General features: G+C 41.7%; 1 protein-coding gene across 2 annotated transcripts in view; it reads left to right on the top strand.

Moving 5' to 3' along the window:
• The window catches only part of CRISPLD1 (cysteine rich secretory protein LCCL domain containing 1), a 64,794-nt gene that overhangs the window by 21,129 nt on the left and 24,671 nt on the right, over positions 1–18,994 (top strand). For both annotated transcript variants that reach the window (XM_073330771.2, XM_073330772.2), the window contains exons 3-8: positions 13,595–13,713; positions 13,863–13,995; positions 16,214–16,329; positions 17,034–17,134; positions 18,587–18,766; positions 18,866–18,926. In XM_073330771.2, coding sequence (XP_073186872.1) covers positions 13,595–13,713; positions 13,863–13,995; positions 16,214–16,329; positions 17,034–17,134; positions 18,587–18,766; positions 18,866–18,926 — 710 coding nt within the window. The remainder of the gene's footprint in view (positions 1–13,594; positions 13,714–13,862; positions 13,996–16,213; positions 16,330–17,033; positions 17,135–18,586; positions 18,767–18,865; positions 18,927–18,994) is intronic.

Genomic DNA, 18,994 nt, shown 5'->3' with positions numbered 1-18,994 from the left:
TTTGAGGTCATCATGTCCAGCCCCCTGCCCTGAGGCAGGACTAAGTATTGTCTAGACCAGTGCTTCTCAAGCTATCTGATATGGGGGTCCGGCAATTTTTTTTTCCAATGTGTGCGCAGACCAGCAGCTGATGGCTTGCGGACCGGCACCAGTCCGCGGACCACCACTTTGAGTAGCACTGATCTAGACTATCCCTGACAGATGTTTGTCCAACCGTCTTCTTAAAAACCTCCAGTGACAGGGATTCCACAACCTCCTTTGGAAGCTTGCTCCAGTGCTTAACAATTCTTACAGTTAGAAAGTTTTTCCTAATATCTAACTTAAATCTCCCTTGCTGCAGATTTAAGCCCATTACTACTTGTTCTACCTTCAGTGGACATGAAGAACAATTGATAACAATCCTCTTTTAACAGCCCTTAATACAGTTGAGTACTTATCGCATCCTCCCTCAGTCTTCTTTTCTCAAGACTAAATCCCCCCCCCACCCCCCTTTTTTTTTTTTACCTTTCCTCATAGATCAGGTTTTCTAAATCTTTGATCATTTTTGTTGCTTTCCTCTGGCCACTCCCTAGTTTGTCCACATCTTTTCTAAAGTGTGGTGCCCAGAATTAGACACAGTATTCCAGCGGAGGCCTCACCAGTGCTGAGTACAGTAGAAGAAGTATCTCCTGTCTCTGACATATGATGCTCCTGTTAATGCACCCCAGAATGACATTAGCCTTTTTTTGCAACTCTCATGTTGTTGACTCAGATTCAATTTGTGTTATGCTTTAGCCCCCAGATCCTTGTCAGCAGTAGTACTGCCTACCCCGTTATTCCCTATTTTGTAGTTGTACATTTGATTGTTGATCCCTAAGAGTAGTACTTGTCTTTATTGAATTCCATCTGTAATTCCCTGAATTCCCTTTTTTCCCCTATTTAAAGATAGGTATTATGTTTGCCTTTCTGCAGTCCCCTGGGACTTCACCTGTCCTCCATGAGTTCTCAAAGACATTTGCTAATGGTTACTAGGTTGCTTCTGCTAGCTCCTCATTACCCTAGGGTGAATTTAATCAGGTCTTGCAGAGTTTAATGCATCTAACTTATCTAAATATTCTTTAACCTATTTTTTCCTTATTTTGGCTTGTGTTCCATCACCCTGGTTGTTAATATTAATTGAATTGAGTATCTGATCACCATCTTTCTTTTTAGTGAAGACTGAAACAAAACAGGCATTAAACAGAGCTTCAACATACTGCTTTATGCCTTTTTTCCTTTCCCTGAATATGTGAATTTCTATCTAGCTGTGTAAAATGTTATTTTGGTATTCTGCATCCCACTAGAAAGTGCTTTGGGATTCTGTTTGAAGGTGTTACAAGGTAAAGAGATGCTGCACAGTTCTCATGCATGAAAGGTTAACTCAGATCCCTGCTTGTCACATGGGTGATCAATGATGAGGGCATGACTGCAGAGGGAAAGTGGCTGTGTAAATGGTTCCTTGGGAAGAAGGGTATGGTTTTTTTTCCTTCTTCTCTCAGCTGACTAAAAAGCTGGAAGGGTCTCTATCAATTAGGACCCATTGTTCTGAGTGTCTTTGTTTGTATGTAACTTCTTTTTTATAAATCAATAAAAGCAAGCCCTAAGGAAAGGGATTGAAACTCTGCCACTGGTCAGTGTTATTAATCTTCTTTGGCTGGGGATTCTGCCCATTGACTTACAAAAAGGATGCCCTCAGTGCTAAATTTGTAATGAAAGAGGTGCTGGAGCTCAAGCAATTGGATGCTGGGGCTCAAGCAATTTTTTACTTTCATAACTGATGCAGCGAGCTCAGTTGTGCTGGGGCTCTGAACTGCTGAGCCTGGAGGTGCCAGGGTCAGACCTGACAAGCCCTGACACAAATTAAGCACTGGCTGCCCTATACAGCTATACGACCACATGGTAGCAACAGGAAGAAATGAAAACAAGTGGCTGCACACACAGCTGCCAGACCTTAGAATAGTTGCTGTGAAGAGAATCATTATTACAGGTCATTGTTGAATATTGAGCCAGGGCTATGTTAGGGGTGTTAGAACTCGAATGTTTGGTCTCCTAGGCTTTAGACCAACAGGTAACTGATTGACTGGGATTGCTGAATGACTCTGTCCCAACTTCTGGAAATTAATTTTTAAAGTCCAATCCTCTTTTAGCACCTGTCCTCTCAGTTATATCAGTCGGTTTTAAAATTCACATCTTGGGTTCTGAATAGTAGTAATGAAAAGGTGTTCCTCTTATCCACCTGGTGCTACTGAAATCAATGGCAAAATTCCCATAGACTTCAACACAACCTGGATTGGCTTCATGTTAGTCATAGACAAAAGCAAAATTTGGCAAGCTATCCATTCACTATTAACAAGCTTTGAAGGTCCAGTTCAAGAGTCTGATTAAATTGATATTCCTAATACCTTAATTTTGAATAGAGAAGTTGCTTCACACGATTGGTTTCCATGGAAACACGCCACTCTGAGGATGAATTCCCATGCATTGCAGTCATATAAGTTTTTGACCTTTGTATTCTCTTTGCAGACCTATTACTAAAGTAGATTTTGCATCAATAGCCACCAGCAACTTTGCAGGCTATGTTTTTCTGCTTAACCCCCAAACCAATATATATATGTATCCGCTTAAAAAGAGTCTTGTCCAGACAGGTGTAAGAACAAGATCCTGTGTGGTCTCTTCAGCGTGTGGATTTTTCACACCCCTGAGAGACATAGCTGTACTGATGTAATTCCTCGTGTAGACCTGGCCTGAGTCAGTATAATGTTTGTCTTCTTCCTGAATGCCATATGAGTTCTGACGTGAACCAGAAAAAGAAAAAATCTGAAGGCTTGTCTACAGGGGGACACCTAAGAAAATTAATTGGAATTAACTAAAGGTGTGAATTTGAAGTGGATTAGTTAAACTGCATTAAAGCCCTGTGTGAAAACCCTCATTCAAAATTAAAGCAGCCTTAATTTAGTTTAGTTTAATTCAATTTCAGGATGAATTAAGCTAAACCAAATTTAGATCAATTTAATTTTCAATAACATCATCTTCACAGGGACCGAATCTACTTCACATTCACACCTTTAGTTAGTTTGGATTAATTTTCCTGGTTGTAACTCTTATTTCTGGCAAATAGGGATGTGGTGGAATAATGAGAGAGAGACTGACAATAGATACTGTTATTAAGAAGCTTAGTTCTTTTGTGTTTTCTGGATAATTTTGTTAACTTCACTGAATGTGTAATAATATGTCCATGTAAGATATAATTTTATGTGAAATTGTTGTAAAGTGCCCAGAGCAAGAATAAATTAAATAAAAAACACCTTCCTATTAATTCTTTTTGTTTTGATGGAGAAGTAGAGGTACTTTTTCAGTGAACTGTAAATGGGTAGCTCTGCCTGATGTCAAGAACACAGTTTCAGCTAGGAAGGGGCCATGGTCTTAATGTATTGGCCACCATTTCTCCACAATTCCTCCCTCTCTCCTTTCCAAAAGAATCCATTAACTGAATGAAACCATCTGATAGACAAGAAAATCACCATACTTTTCTGTCAATGTGTTATGGTAGCTACGTGCACTGTCCTCTTCTACTGGTTGATCCACACAGAGAATAAGAGTGTGTCAGTTTTTAACTCAGATGGTAGATGGTGCTTTTGGTACTTAGATTCAATCCTCACAGACCACTTATCGTGTGGGGGTTATATTATAGTATTTATTTTAAATGGGAGCACTATGGAAGCAGATGGCTGAAGCCTTCTCCCATAAAGAACACAGAGGAGAATTACAGGAACTCCTCACTTAAAGTCATCCCAGTTAACGTTGTTTCGTTGTTACGTTGCTGATCAATTAGTGAACATGCTCGTTTAAAGTTGTGCAGTGTCATTCTAGTGTTGTTTGGCAGCCGCCTGCTTTGTCCACTGCTTGCAGGAAGAGCAGCCTGTTGCAGCTAGCTGGTGGTTGGTTGGAGCCAGGGTGGACCGACAGCCCCCCTGGCTCCCTCCTATCAGCTCCCCACTCCCCTAAGTTCCCTGTGCAGCAGCTGCTCAGCAGGCTACCAATTGCTGCAGTTCAGCTGTCCCTCCCCCCACTGCCATGTGCTGCTCCTGCCCTCTGACTTGGAGCTGCTCCCCGAGACTTCTGCTTGCTGGGGGAGGGGGGGAAGAAGAGAGGGGCTAATGTCAGGGTGTCCCCCTCCCCCCTGCTCCTGCACCCCGCTTACCCCATCTTTCATAGAGCGGGGGGACAGACAGAGGGAGCTGCTGCCTTAGGCAGCAGCTGTGGTCCAGTCTCAGCTTGCTGATCTAATTAACAATGCAGTGTACTTCTGACCCCACTCTTCATACTTAAAGGGGAAATGCACATCTCTATCTCTTAAACACACACAGGGTGTGTGTCTCTGTCTGCCTCCGTCCTTTTCTGCTGCCTTGTAGAGTATGAGAGTTAACCCTTGAGAGCTCAGCCAATTGCTAGTTCATCATTTAGCAGTAAGGCATTCCCTGGGAAATATCCCACCCTCTGACTCCCCCACCTCAACCAAGCTTCACAATCATCATCACTGTGTACCAGTATTAAATTGTTTGTTTAAAACTTATACTTTGTGTGTATATATATATATATATAATATAGTCTTTTGTCTGGTGAAAAAAATTTCCCTGGAACCTAATCCCCTCATTTACATTAAGTCTTATGGGGAAATCAGATTCACTTAACATGGTTACGCTTAAAGTCGCATTTTTCAGGAACATAACTACAACATTAAGTGAGGAGTTCCTGTACTTGAACTCCTGAATTCTCTGGAGTAACTTCATGAGTGGTGTGTGTATTTGGAAGGGAAAAAGAAAAGGAATTTGGCTTTATTTGCTGCAGAAGCAAAGTTTATAACCATAGGCTCTCTGTTTTCTGGTTGGCTCCAGATGTTTCCTCAGCTCAGTGCCACATACATTTTCTTTATGACCAGGTTTCATTTAAAAAATGATTATCTGCCAAAAAATTGCCTATTTTTAATATAAATTTTAGTCATGATTTTTCCTCAGGACAGCTCATTTAATCTTTTATTGTGTCAATGAATGAATTAAAATCATATTAAATTAATATCAAACATTGATATCATGTGATGTGCCAGATACAGCAGTAAAATGGGCAACTTGATAGAATTTAATGTTATGATATAAAAGGGAAATCAACTGTAAGTGATACAGCTTTGGACAAAATATTGTAAACTTTAATGACCTCACAGGCAAACTGGCGAAGAAAGAAAGAGATTGCATTTATATTGTGTTTTTTGTTTCGCTTTTTTAGTTTAAGTGATGTTCGCAATCAAGCATGTTTTTGCTATTGAGTTAGTGAAATACATTTGTGCTGAAAGAGGCAGTAAATAAAAGAACTGAAACCAAATAGTGTGTGTATAAAAACACTTGATCACAGAGTGTAATAATCAGAAATTGAACTGTTTTATTAATAGTATATGGACTCAGCTCAGCCATACATACTAAGATTCTACATTGATGTTAAAACAAGGAAAACAAAGATGGAAGATTTATCCAGCTGTTCTGGCTCACTGGAGAACAACAGTTCTTGAAGTGACTTTGCATTGCATAATGGACTGTTAAAACAAGTTTAAAGAGCATCAAAGAATATGGAGAAATTTATATACATTATATGAATGTTAAATTGGACAGTTCATCAGCTAGCATAGTGTCGATGGAGCAACTGCAAGTTGAGCAAGCATAACTGAAAAATTGGCCATGGTATGCTCCACAAACAGGCCCACGCAAAGCAACTTGTGGAGGTAAATTGCTGACCCGAGCAAGCCAGCCGCTGTTCAAGGTATGTCCCAAGATGCTTGTACCAACAGTTATAGCCTAACTGGTTATCTTACACAAGCTGGTGTAACAAGATGTTACTCAGAGAGACTGGAAAATTGCAGTCGCCGTTGCAAGAACTCAAAAGCTGATGTCCTGTTCCCTAATTGGATTGCGCGAGAGGATGACCTTCTTTTTCATTGGACATTTCAAATCTTAGCAAGAAGTATGGGACACCATTTGATTGGTCCACACCAGCACTTCCAAGAAGAGAAACCAAGTTAGGTAAGAACCAAGAAATAGGATAAAGTGGCTTGTCTCCTTTTAGCACATTGCTTCCCAAAAGAGAAGACACATGTTAGGACAGAAGACTGAGGTCATGGGCTAGTCACTCGTGGAATCCTCTTAATGAAATCAAGTACCTTTCTTGGATAAGCACCTTCAACTGTCTCTTTCTATTTTCCAGCAATTCATTTTGACCCCACCACATCGCCAAAAGATTACGATAGTCGTATCCATCCTTCTCTGCACCTGTTTGCATTGTCGACGCCTGCTATGAACAATAACTGAGCTTAAGGTTGGCAGCTGAGTAAAGGTCTGATGATAAATAACATACAGACTTTCTCTTGGGTGATGACCCAAATCAGTGAGTTGACCACTTCCTGAAATGGAGTACCTAATTAGTAAGGAAGTAAACATGCTTTTGTATGTGCTCTAAAGATAGTTACAGAGATATTGGAACAGGTTCTAATTAAGATGGTTGTAAACTAGCTCTAAAACTGAACAAGTTACTGTTAAGTAAGATTGTAAAACTGTACATTTTGTCTACCATAGGTAAGGGTTTTGTACTGCCTTTCAAGTTCTAGGTGTACCCAGACATAAAATGAATTCCTCATCCTCTCCACCTATATCTAATAAATGTGCCACTTTGTGGCATATACCATTTGATAACTTCAAAATCCCAATCTGACTACAGAATTGTGATGTTCCCCCTTTATTGTGCAGTTTGTTTGTTTTTCTGGAGATTTCCAGTTGGAGGCACCATCTGCTAATATAAAAACCATGATCCAGGGATCTTTTACCCCAAGGCCACAGCTTTAACCCCTGCAACATAAAAACCGAGAGTTGTTATGTATCAATAGGCCTCAGAATGTGGCCCATTATGAAACTTTGAGGCCCCAATCCTATGACACACTCTGGCTGTTCTCAGCTGCTCTGCCACAACAGACCAGCCCTAACCCTGTAGACTCAGGCCTTAGAGGATCTCACATGCATAGATGGATCCTCAGTTGGAATAGAGCTCCTGCAATGGCTCTTAAACCACTACTGTCCTGCTGCTGCAGTATGAGCTTTGGCTGGGGGGCATGCCTAAGGCATCCCTGAGCCTCAGTATTCCACTGGTACTTGAATGTTTCCTAGAGTCTGTTGGCAGCTAGTGCAAGTTAGAGCAACCTAATCCAGGAGCCTGGAACAGGAGAGAGCTGTCCTAAGATTGGGAGTCTGCACAGGCCTTCTTTGTGCCCGCTCTATTCAGCCGTGCAGAGTGTTTCTCAACTGCAGCTGAAGATGTAGTCTAAGAGCAGGAAGAATTGTACATTCCTATTTTTGGTGGAATAGAGAGGATATTTTTTAATGTGGACAAAGAAGAGATGAGAAGACTGCACTATACCTTCTGGCCAGAAAGCCTTTTGAAAAATGGAAACATTTCAGAAACTTTTTGAAGACTATCCAATCTCAACAGTGCCCTGGAGTACAGTTGTTCATCTGTCATCAGCGGTGACAATTAATAAAATGTTTTCATCAGAGACTGTTCTTGCAGCTCTCTGGATGGATACATTTTATCATTCTCTGCAGAAAATTCACTTAAAAGTCACTTAAGCCTCAGCTTTAGGTCTTGCTCGCCAACAGACAGACTAACTAGATTAGATCTAGCAGTGAATCAGAATTTGATTTTGGATTAACTGCATAAAGTACTTGAAACTTCTGAAAAGGAAGATGGTAAAATCCTTTTCTGTGTGACTAACTGCTTTTAAAGAAGAAGACATTATGAGGTCTTCAGAATAGAACGTTAATATAGTTTGAGTGGTTCTTTAAAGAATAAAATGAAACTTAGTTTGCCTTGGAGACAGACTATTCTGGAGATTTTCAGAAAAGAAGATTACACTTTATGTTTGTATTAGTGTAAAGCGCATCCCTTAGATCCATTTAATAAGACCATCCATATGGGTAATTGTTTTGATGCAGTTTGGATTTAAATTTGGACTGGGCACACAGTTCAGAAAATATACAAAACAGCTTGAACCAGCCATGTTCACGTTCACTGAACTAAATCTAAATATAGCAAAATTCTGAGCAGACTTGAATGTAGTAGCATTGTCACAATGCACTAGCAAAAGCACAGTGTGGTGACTTTCAAGCTGCACCATTACCAAGTCATGCTGCCATCTCAGAATGCTACATAAACTGTACTGCCGTTGAGTTCTTCTTCACTCAGCTCACAGTCTACCTGTGGAACTCCTTGCCCTAGGAGGTTGTGAAGGCTAGGACTATAACAGGGTTTAAAAGAGAGCTGGAAAAATTCATGGAGGTTAAGTCCATTAATGGCTATTAGCCAGGATGCGTAAGGAATGGTGTCCCTAGCCTCTGTTTGTCAGAGGGTGGAGATGGATGGCAGGAGAGAGATCACTTGATCATTACCTGTTAGATTCATTCCCTCTGGGGCACCTGGCATTGGCCACTGTCAGTAGACAGGATACTGGGCTGGATGGACCTTTGGTCTGATCCATTATGGCCATTCTTATGTTCTTATGATTTAAAAGGCACGATTAAAAGAGCTAACTCTGTGTAGTGGAAACATGACAGTCTACCCATTTTTGATGGGCAGATACAATAAGAAGGAATAGAAGATATTTATAGTGGCATACACAGCTGTAACTAGGATCTATAGGTCAAAAAGAAGAGAGAAGATTTAGGCTTAAAGTCAGGTAAAACTTCCTGACTGCAAGGTCTAGTAGATATTTTCTCAAGGACAGGGAAGGAATCCTAGCACTTATGACATTTAAGTTTAGACAGGACCAAATGCATGTATGATAACCCTGCCTTGACAAAGTGGTAGACTAAGGACTTCTGACGCAAATCCCACTGAGTTCAATAGGAAAAAGTATCCTAGTGATTTCAGTGGGTTTTGGGATCTTCCCCTAGATTACTTGAAAGGTCTGTTCCATCATTAGTATCCTGATTCTGTTACAATAAACGCTACAGTTTGGGGGCCCAAATTTACCCTTAAAATGGGCATATGGGTATGTCTTATATCTTATGGGCATATTGATAAGAGTAATGGTTAAAGACAGCAAATGAGGTGGAGGTCGACACTAATATCCTCAATGGCTGTGAAGGCTGCTGTGAAGCAAGATCTCCAATTGTCTTGGTCTCCTTGCCATTTGATTAGGATCTTGTCTCATCAAAAATCTGTGGGGAAACTGGTGTGCAACAGTTCTTCATATTAAAAGAATCCATGCACAGGTGTCTTTCATGGAACCACTATCTACCAGGACATACCTCAGGTCCTTTAGTAACCAGCTAATGGCGACGGGAGCAGGATTGTGATGTCTGGGAGCTCCAAGTCATAAACTGACATGGAGGCGGCAGTTACAAGATGGCCTTTAAACACTCGGATGAGGCAGGAGTGCATTTTTGGCAGCTGTAACTGAATGAGCAGTCCTTTTTAGGATCCGCTCTGCTCACCCCACATGGGGACGGGGCTAGAAAATGTGCTCCAAACATAGCCTGGCTCACACCTCCCATTTGGATTACCACGTCCAGAGGAATCATCTTGTAGCGGTCAAAATCAGCAAAGTAATTTAATCTGACTTGGAATGTCACAACTCTCACGAACCAAAGTAATACTGATCATCCAGAGTGTCGTACCACAATTGTGGCCCAAGAACTAAAGTGATATGACATCAATATCGCTACCCTGTGTGAAAGCCAACGAGCAGGAGTGGGACAGCTCAAGGAACAAGAAAGTGGATATACCTTCTTTGGGAAAGGAAAACCTGAAGCAGAATATCAAACTCACACAGAGTTGCATTTGGCATCAAAACTGAACTTGTCAACCAACTTAATGAGCTCCCTGTTGGAATCAATGAACATCTTATGATTCTTTGATAGAAACTCACAGTGAACCAATATGCTACTGTTATAAATGCGTATACCCTGGCACTTGATGATGATGCCAAAGAAGAATTCTGCACCAGCCTTGATCAAGTCCTCTCTGGTTTACCAGTGACAGATCGGGTCATCCTTCTTGGAAACTTTAATGCTAGAGTCAGATGGGAGTCGAAACTATGGAACAGAATGATTAGCAAGGAAGGTCAATTCAAATGGTATCCTTCTTCTGACCAAACGTACAGAATATGAACTTGTTGTCACTAACTCTGTGTTCCACCAGCAAAACAAATGCACGACATCATGGCAACATCCACAATCTAAGCACTGGCATTTGGTTGACAGTGTCATTGTCTGGGCCCGGGATTGCAAAGATGTCCGTATTACTCAAGCTATGACTGGAGGCAATGACTGATGATTGCCTCATTGCTCGATCATGACCATCAGACTGGCCCCTAAATGATGGCTGCAATGGAAATGATGCAGACAGAAAAATCAACATAGAGGCACTCAAGGATCCAACAAAGTGTGACCTTTTCCGCCAATGCCTCAGTGAAAAACTGACAAATCTCAAAAAAAGACAACTAGAATGTTTCAGCAGCACCTGGGATGCCCTCAAATCTAGCATCCTCGGTGCTTCTAAAGATGTGCTAGGGTTCTCTACTATGAAACCTCTTGTGAACGTTGAAAATGATCGGGAGATAACAAATCTTTATCAATCGGAAAAACAAGGCCTTTTGTGTCTGGCAGAACAACATCAAGTCTGTGCAAAAGAAGTCAGTTCACCAACAAGCAAAGGCAGAGGTCCAAAAAAGAATTTGCAACATGAAGAACAGTTGGTGGCTGGATAAATCGCATGAGCTTCAACTTCTCACTGAAACTCATGATATGCCTGGCTTCTTTAATGCCGTTAAAACTATATGTGGCCCATGTGTCTGGGAGTCAACCCTTCTGAGATCTAAGGATGAAGGGAAGTTGATCAAAGAAATGGAAGCTGTCAGTGCGTGCAGGAAGGAACACTTTGAAGATCTTCTCAATCAGGACTCTGCTATTGATGTCAGTGTCTTCATCTGCATCACACAACACCCAATCATGAACTCAGAATAAGTGTGGAGCTATTGGAATAAATGTATGGAGCTATTAAGAAGATGAAGAACAACAAAGCATCTGGAGTCAATGGAATCCCTGCAGAAATTTATAAGCGCAGGGGAGAGGAACTCACCTCACGGCTACCCACTCTTGTTCTGAAAATCTGGAACCATGAGAAAATCTCAGATGAATTTAGAGATGCTATGATTGTGATGATTTTCAAGAAAGGAGATTAATCTGACTGTGGAAATTATACAGCTATCTATCTGTTAGCAACTTCATGAAAGGTTCTTTCAAGACTTTTCCTGGAGCATCGTCTTCCTCTTGCTGCAGACATTCTACCTGAATCTCAGTGTGGGTTTAGACCATCTAGAGGCACTATTGACATGATCTTCACTGCTCACCAGCTGCAGGAAAAATTTAGAGAACAGCACAGACCACTATACCTGGTGTTCATTTTCCTGACAAAAGCCTTTGATGCCCTTAACAGGGAAGCATTGTGGAAAATCTTTCTTAAGTATGGATGTCCACCAAAATTTGCACCATTCTTCATCTCCTTCATGTTGACATGCAAGTGGTGATCCACTGTAATGTATCTATTACATCTCCTTTTAGGGTTAATACAGGCATCAAGCAGGGCTGTGTCACTGCCTAAACACTCTTTTTTCCATCTTCCTTGCTGCAGTGCTTTGTTTGATCACTGATAAGTAGGGCTACGATTTTGTCATGGAAGTCACAGATTCTGTGTCTTCCAGAGATCTCTGTGACTTGAGCCCGCAGTGTCCCCCCATTCCTGTGGTGGCTGGGAACTGCAGGGCCCCAAGCTCCCAGCCACCATGGGTAGGGGAGCTTGGAGCCACCACGGGCAGTCAGGGTGCCCCTGGAGCTTGGAGCTGCTGCGGGCAGCCAGGATGCCCTGGAGGGGCATTGGGGGTGCCCCACAGCTGGGAACCACAGGTGGCGGGGATGCCTTGCAGCTCCCAGCCAGGCCCCCGGGGAACCCACAGCTCCCCATTTTGTCATGCACATTTTTAGTAAGAGTCATGGATAGATCATGGGCTTCCATGATTTTTTCTTTATTGCCCATGACCTGTCTGTGATTTTTGCTAAAAATATGTGTGAACTTAGCCTTACTGATAAGATCCTGGTAGGAGTGCAGCGAATCTACTGAATGGATGGCAGGCTGTTCAACATTGGCCACTTCCAATCCAGACTCAAAACATCATCGACTTCAGCCGTTGAGCTTCAGCATGCGGATAATGCTGTACTGAGTGCTCACTCAGAAATAGATTTTCATCGATGTCTTTGCTGAAGTATCCCAGAAAATGGGACTGACACAAAACATTCAAAAGACAAAAGGCCTCCATCAGCAAGCTCCTGCTGCACAATTGCCAGCACCAGCAATACAGACCTACGGATAACCCTCTAGAGAATGTTGCGCACTTCCCGTATCTTGGAAGCAACCTCTCACAGACAGCTGGTATTGATTAAGAAATCCAGTACTGCCTCAAATGTGCTGAGCTTTTGGTTGTCTGAAAAAGAGGATGTTTCTGAAACTACCCGGTCAGAGATAGAAGTCAGGCAGCATTACTATGGTGCTTGAACTAAAAGAGGAGATACCTGCTCAACTTTGAAAAAAGCCTCTTCTAAAATTAATATTGCCTGGTTAGTGCAGTACAGACAGTACAAACATAGTAAGATGTGGTCTCTACTGGTGATGTGTATCAGAGAAAAGGTGAGTTTTCATATATGGTTGGAAGGAGAGGGAAACTTCCAAGCTTCTGTTTGCCTCTCAGCAATAAGCTTACTCCGACAATTGCTTCTAAAGGACACTGTGATAAACAGACCATAATTCATATATCAGTTTATTTTACTTTCTAAAACACTTTGGAATGGACAGAAATATTTTCCACTTAGTGGCATAGTGAATTGCTTCACATGCTGAACATAACCTATTTTACCAGCCTCATCATACAGCCAAGTCAGTCATTTTGTTTAGATTCTGGAAGCCTGCACTATTCCTCAAGTAGATGTTTGAATTGTATGTTATTTCTACAAAAGCTGATTATGAAAAAGGAGGAGAAAAACCCTTCATTTCAGATAAACTGTGGGACTCGGGGGGGAAACCCCTTATGCTGAAAGTGTGTTGGATAATATCCTTTTGGCTAAGAATTCTGCCTTCCACTATGCAAGAAATTTCACAAAACAGAAAATATAATTCAGCCCAGAAAGTTGAAGTGAGCTTGTCAATTTCGTAGTTTCTCTTTCCTGCACCGCACAATGCTGCTGCAATTGTTTAAATGGGGGGAAAAGACATTTTTTAATACTGTGAAAATATTTCTATTACTTCATGGTTTTATAAGGAAGTTTTTTCTTACATAACCCAAATAGGGGACAAGCTATTTAAAGCTGCCTTTTTAATTGAAAAACAAGAAACTTAAAACAAAAATAGTTTTGGTGAGATTCTTTTCAGATACATGAAATAGCCACAAAATATATCTCAGGTCGTGCCTATCTTTTTTTCTCTTGAATCATAGGTGTGGGATGTAGAGCTGGAGAGATCTGCAGAATCCTGGGCTGAAACTTGTCTATGGGAACATGGACCTGCAAGCCTTCTTCCATCAATTGGGCAGAATTTGGGGGCACATTGGGGAAGGTAGTTTAAAATACCATTTTATCTCAAACAATTTTGAATCATAAGGAAATCTATTTCTTATTTAAAATCAGAGTGATGAAAGATACTTTTTTTTTCAGGGTTGTTCTATAGAGGCTATAATTTTATTAAACATTGTTGGTTTTTTATAGATACAGGCCTCCAACATTTCATGTCCAAGCATGGTATGATGAAGTGAGAGACTTCACCTACCCTTATCCTCAGGAATGCAATCCCTATTGTCCTTACAGATGTTCTGGTCCTGTTTGCACTCATTATACACAGGTATGTGTGTTTGGTTTACCACAAAGTTATTCCTGTTTTTCACAGTTGTAATCCCATGGTGCCTCAGGAGGACAGCATTAGAGAAATACCTGAAGGAAAATGTGGAAGCACTATGTTCCTATCATTCTTGGGAGCCAAAGTCTATGGTCCTTACTAACTTTTCACTCAGTCTCTACTCTTATCCATTCACTTTGGGTAAGGACTTAGAATTTAACTTATTGTTAAGTTTAAGGTTAGCCAAATATGTTCCACTGAAGGAGGTTTGGGTCTACAGAATTCATCACTGGCTGTAAATCAACACAATAGGTGGTATGGAGTGGGGTTATGCTGCATATCTCTGGACATCCTGCAGCTTGGGGATGTACGGGTGAGAGAGTGAGAATTCCACCCTCTCAACCTATGCGAGGATTCCCCACAAAGCCCAAGTTCTCTGGGATAATGGGGGCGCAGTTGTGTGAATTTCATCCACTACTTGCAAAATCCTCTTTTCAAGTCCACTTTGCAGATTGCATATTCTGGAGTTAGCCGGTTGACATCAAGGGGAGTTTCATGTGCAGTAGAAATTTATAGTGCAGAAAAGAAAGAAGAGATTTGTCCTATGAATAATCAGGAACAAACATCCTATAGGAAATAAACCACCTGCTTCCTGCAGCTCTCATTGGCTGGGAACACCGAACCGCGGTGACTGGGAACTGCGGGCGGCCGTGCCAGCAGATGGTCAATGTAAACACTGTCTTGTGGCCCGCCAGTGGATTACTCTGATGGGCCCTGTGCGGCCTGGAGGCCGCAGGTTGCCCACCACTGGTGTAGAGTATGTATGTAGCTACCCACCACAGTGAAAAGCAGGCTGTGTCCACCGTAGTGTGTAGCTACACATGTCAGAGAGAGGCTCTAGCAGGAGAGGCAGAGAGGAAAGATTTTAGCAGCTCCCTGCTGCCAAAGCCCTTTATTGCAGTGATGATAAGAGCTTGTCCTGGCAGTGGGGAGCCTCCAGAGCCTGTCCCTGCTGCTGGAGTCTTTCTCTACAGCGGGAAAAGGCTCTGGCACTTTCTTGCAGTAGAGAAAGGCTCCAGGGAGCTGTTGGGGTCTTTCCCCATTGCCAGGATCATTCCCTGTGGTGGAGAAAAACTCCTGCAGCAGGGTGGCAGTGGGATGCCATCCTGCTAAAAATAGCAATGTAGATGGGAGAGGCACTGCTTGGGCATGTAGAGAGCCATGTAAGTTATACACCCACAGTGTTCAAGCATGTCTTTAGTCACTTTAGCAAAGCCTCACTGTCTACAATGCTGTTTATTGTCTGGAGGGCCAAGGGAGCATGTAGTGTATGTACTCTATACTCCAGTGAAAGGAGTGTGTGGCATAGACATACCTTTAACGTGCTGGTGGTTCTGCACAGAATCGATCTGAGCCTTTAGGCTGGGATGGTGAAAGGGCCTACGGGAATGAGATTTGCAACTCCTATTTAATTAAATGGGAGTCGGGCACCTAACTCCCTTCAGCACTTTTGAAAATTCCAGCCTTTGTTTTTTAGAATCTTTTAAAAATTCTGTAATGAGCGTTGTTTTAGCAGCTGAATGAAGGAAATACAACTTTCCTTTCAACTGCAATGACACGAATTCCCTAATTGTTTAAAATCTGTGGTCTGTAGTAGACATGAGTATTTTCAGTGAATGAAGCCTTTTGTTAATAGTTTAATTACTCGTGTTAATTGCTTGCTTGTTAATTGCTAGCAATTATTGGCTATCATCTATCTACCTACCTAATTCTGAGTTTCTTCTGTGTTCTTACATTGTGTTCATAACTGTGATATGTAAGAGCCCAACTTCTCCCAGTTTAGCTTTTTTTTTGGTAAAGCCTTTATGCATCAACATAAAATTGTTCTTTGTAACAAGGGATATAACTGAATGGCCATATCATCAGCTGGTGAAAATCAGCATTACTCTATTGATGTCATTGGAACAACACAGATTCATACTAGCCAGAGATCTGACCAACAGCAACCAATATACATCACCCTTGGTACTGAATGTTCAAATTTTAAATAATAGTTGAACTCCATGGATGAGTGTTTCCCTGTCCAAAAGTAGATGTGTATGAGAGAGAAACATTACTGCTTTTTTGTAATTTGATTTTTTTAGCTCAGTGTTTCATAGATATGTTTGTTTTGTATTAATCACTCATTTAATTTTCACATGTATTCTTGTTTCCTGTCATCTAGGTGGTATGGGCCACAAGTAGCAGGATAGGTTGTGCTATTAACTTGTGTCATAATATGAACATCTGGGGACAGATCTGGCCAAAAGCAGTCTACTTGGTGTGCAATTATTCTCCCAAGTAAGTATATGCAGTAGGCTAACACTTAATGTAAAATTTATCCTGAAAGGGCAAAATACTGCATAATCCAGAAAATAATCCCAGAGAAAATCAAGCTAAATTTTCTATTTCTGAACAGCCACAAAAAGATACTTTGTTTCTAATGAAGCCATAACTGAATGAAGCAAAAACAGGCTGTTTGTTTTCTGGCCTTTCTTTTAGTGCTCTGGGGTTAGAGAGCTTTACTGTGGTTTGTTGTATCATTTTGTCTGGAAAATAAAGGTATCTCCCCATTATTATTTTAGCAGATGTATAACATTACCAAATAAGCAATAGATTTCTCATTTAGAGAGCCTACCATGCTTAGGGTCAAATTGTACCTTCAGGTGACCGAAGTCCAGGACAGTGGGAATCCCGTTCAGTTATGGTGGAGGAATTTAGCTTAGGTAGTATATTAGTAACAGGGTCTCACCTGATCCAACACTGCACCATGCTACTGCCTCAATTTCCTCTTCATGAGTTTCTCAGTGACTGAACCCAGACTCTTGTAAGTCAAACACCCCTTTAGGGGGCTTGATTTATTATAACAACATCACAGTTCAAGTGTCAATGTAAATAGAAACAAGTTTTTCCTCATTTTCTTTGACCACATGTTGAAATGATGTTAATATTATCAATGAATACATTTATGCATGTTTTAACTAATTAGCATTTTTCTTTTTAAGGGGCAACTGGTGGGGTCATGCTCCTTACAAACATGGCCGCCCTTGTTCTGCTTGTCCACCTAGTTTTGGAGGGGGCTGCAGAGAAAATCTTTGCTACAGGGGTATGTACCATTTCAACAAATGCAGCTGCAATTGGATTGTGTGGTTGGACATCATAAATGTAACATTTTTCTTTCCTCTCTTTATTATGCTTCTAGACAGCGGAGATATAATTTTGTATACTTGTTGTATAATTTTGCTCAGGCAACTATTAAAGGCCTGATGTTGTGACAATCTGAGCCCTTTTTATGAAGAGTTAAGTGTGCTGAGTTTCCATTGACTTCAGTGATGGTTGAAGGTGCAGGATGCAACTGCATATTGTTTACATCACTTACTGATGAGTAAGGCTAAGATTTTTTTCACGGTTATTTTTAGTAAAAGTCACAAATAGGTCACAGGCAATATACAAACATTCACAGAGCCTATACTTTACTACAAATAACCGGGGTCAGGGCTAGGTCGGGGGGGAGGAATGGAGTCCCATGAGGGGGCGACGGGGGACGACTAACAGGCCAAGCCCTGACTCCAATGGCCGCAGCGGTGGTGCAGCCATGGGGGGCACACAGCCCCCGCTCCAGAGCTGGCCCAGCTGCGGGACAGGGGTGCGCAGCCCCCACTGCAGTCCCTGCCAAGCGCCGTCCGGTGGGGTTGGGGGGGCACAGGGCCCTGGGAAGCTGCAAGAGGGTGTGTGGCCCTAGCTACAGGCCCTGGGAAGCCATGGGGCTGGGGTGCACGGCCTTGGCTGCAGTTCCGCCAAGCCCGGGATGGCACAGGGCTGGGGTGCATGGCTCTGGCTGCAGCCCCTGGCCCTGGCTGCAGCCCCCCAGAGGAAGCAGTGCAGCTGGGGCTGCAGGGTCCTGGTTCCTACCAGCCCCAGTTCTGTGGGGCATACAGAAAGTCACTTATATTAATACTTTTGAAAAGTAAGATTACTGAATACAGTTCTTCAGCTGTTCATCTGGGTCACAGTTGAGTACCTAAATAAGGGACTTACGCTCAGATGTAAACACCTCTGAAATTTAGGATCCTGATTAACTTACCTAGAAAAGGGCCTAATTTCAGGTGGATATAGATTTAGAAGCCCACTTTCTTTAATCATAGCAAACTGCACTTAAAAGGTTTGTTAGGTAGCAGTATGTGAAGAAATACCACTATTGGTCTATGGATTCCCTTATGACAGAGGGAAGTTACCGCAGTAGAAATATTGCCAGCACATTCACACGTAAAACTATGCTGTCAGTGCTACAAAATGAGCCAAACATCTAAGTGAGACACCAATAAAGTATGTGGTATATGTTACCAAACATCAGCTATTCATCTAGCTGATGAATCCCATGAGTCAATGGAAGGATCAAGTTTTTCATTTTGTTCATCTTTTTAAAGTGTTCCATGAAAACAAAATATTAAAAGTATGAATATTCACAAAAGTTTCCACATTCATGTCAGTGCCGTTTACAAAAATGGACTAAAATCTGTTCTGAGAAGTTATTTGTCTCATTCATTCACTAAAACAGAGGGTTCAGACAGGCATTACTCCCCTCATGAGCCAGAGGAGGAAACCAACGAGATTGAACGGCAGCAATCCAAAGCACAGGATACGACATCACAAAGTCGGTCAAGGACCCATTCACCTGCAGGCTCTACAAGGAGCGATGATAGTGAGAGAAATGAAGTAATAAGCACACAACAAATGTGTAAGGAGTTTGCATTTTTTTATGTGCCATCTAATTTGAACCAAGTAGTACAAAAAGCATTCTAAGACATTTTAATGAAACTGGCTTTTTGTTATTTAGCTCAGATTGTTTCTTGTGAAGTAAGGCTAAGAGACCAGTGCAAAGGGACAACTTGCAATAGGTATGATACATTCTACAGTTTGCCTATCTCAGATTATTCTAAACTGTTGTTATAACAGTTGAAATAAC

Source organism: Lepidochelys kempii, chromosome 2, assembly GCF_965140285.1.
Source record: "Lepidochelys kempii isolate rLepKem1 chromosome 2, rLepKem1.hap1, whole genome shotgun sequence".
NCBI lineage: Eukaryota > Metazoa > Chordata > Testudines > Cheloniidae > Lepidochelys > Lepidochelys kempii.
This window is presented reverse-complemented; position numbering and strand designations above follow the sequence as displayed.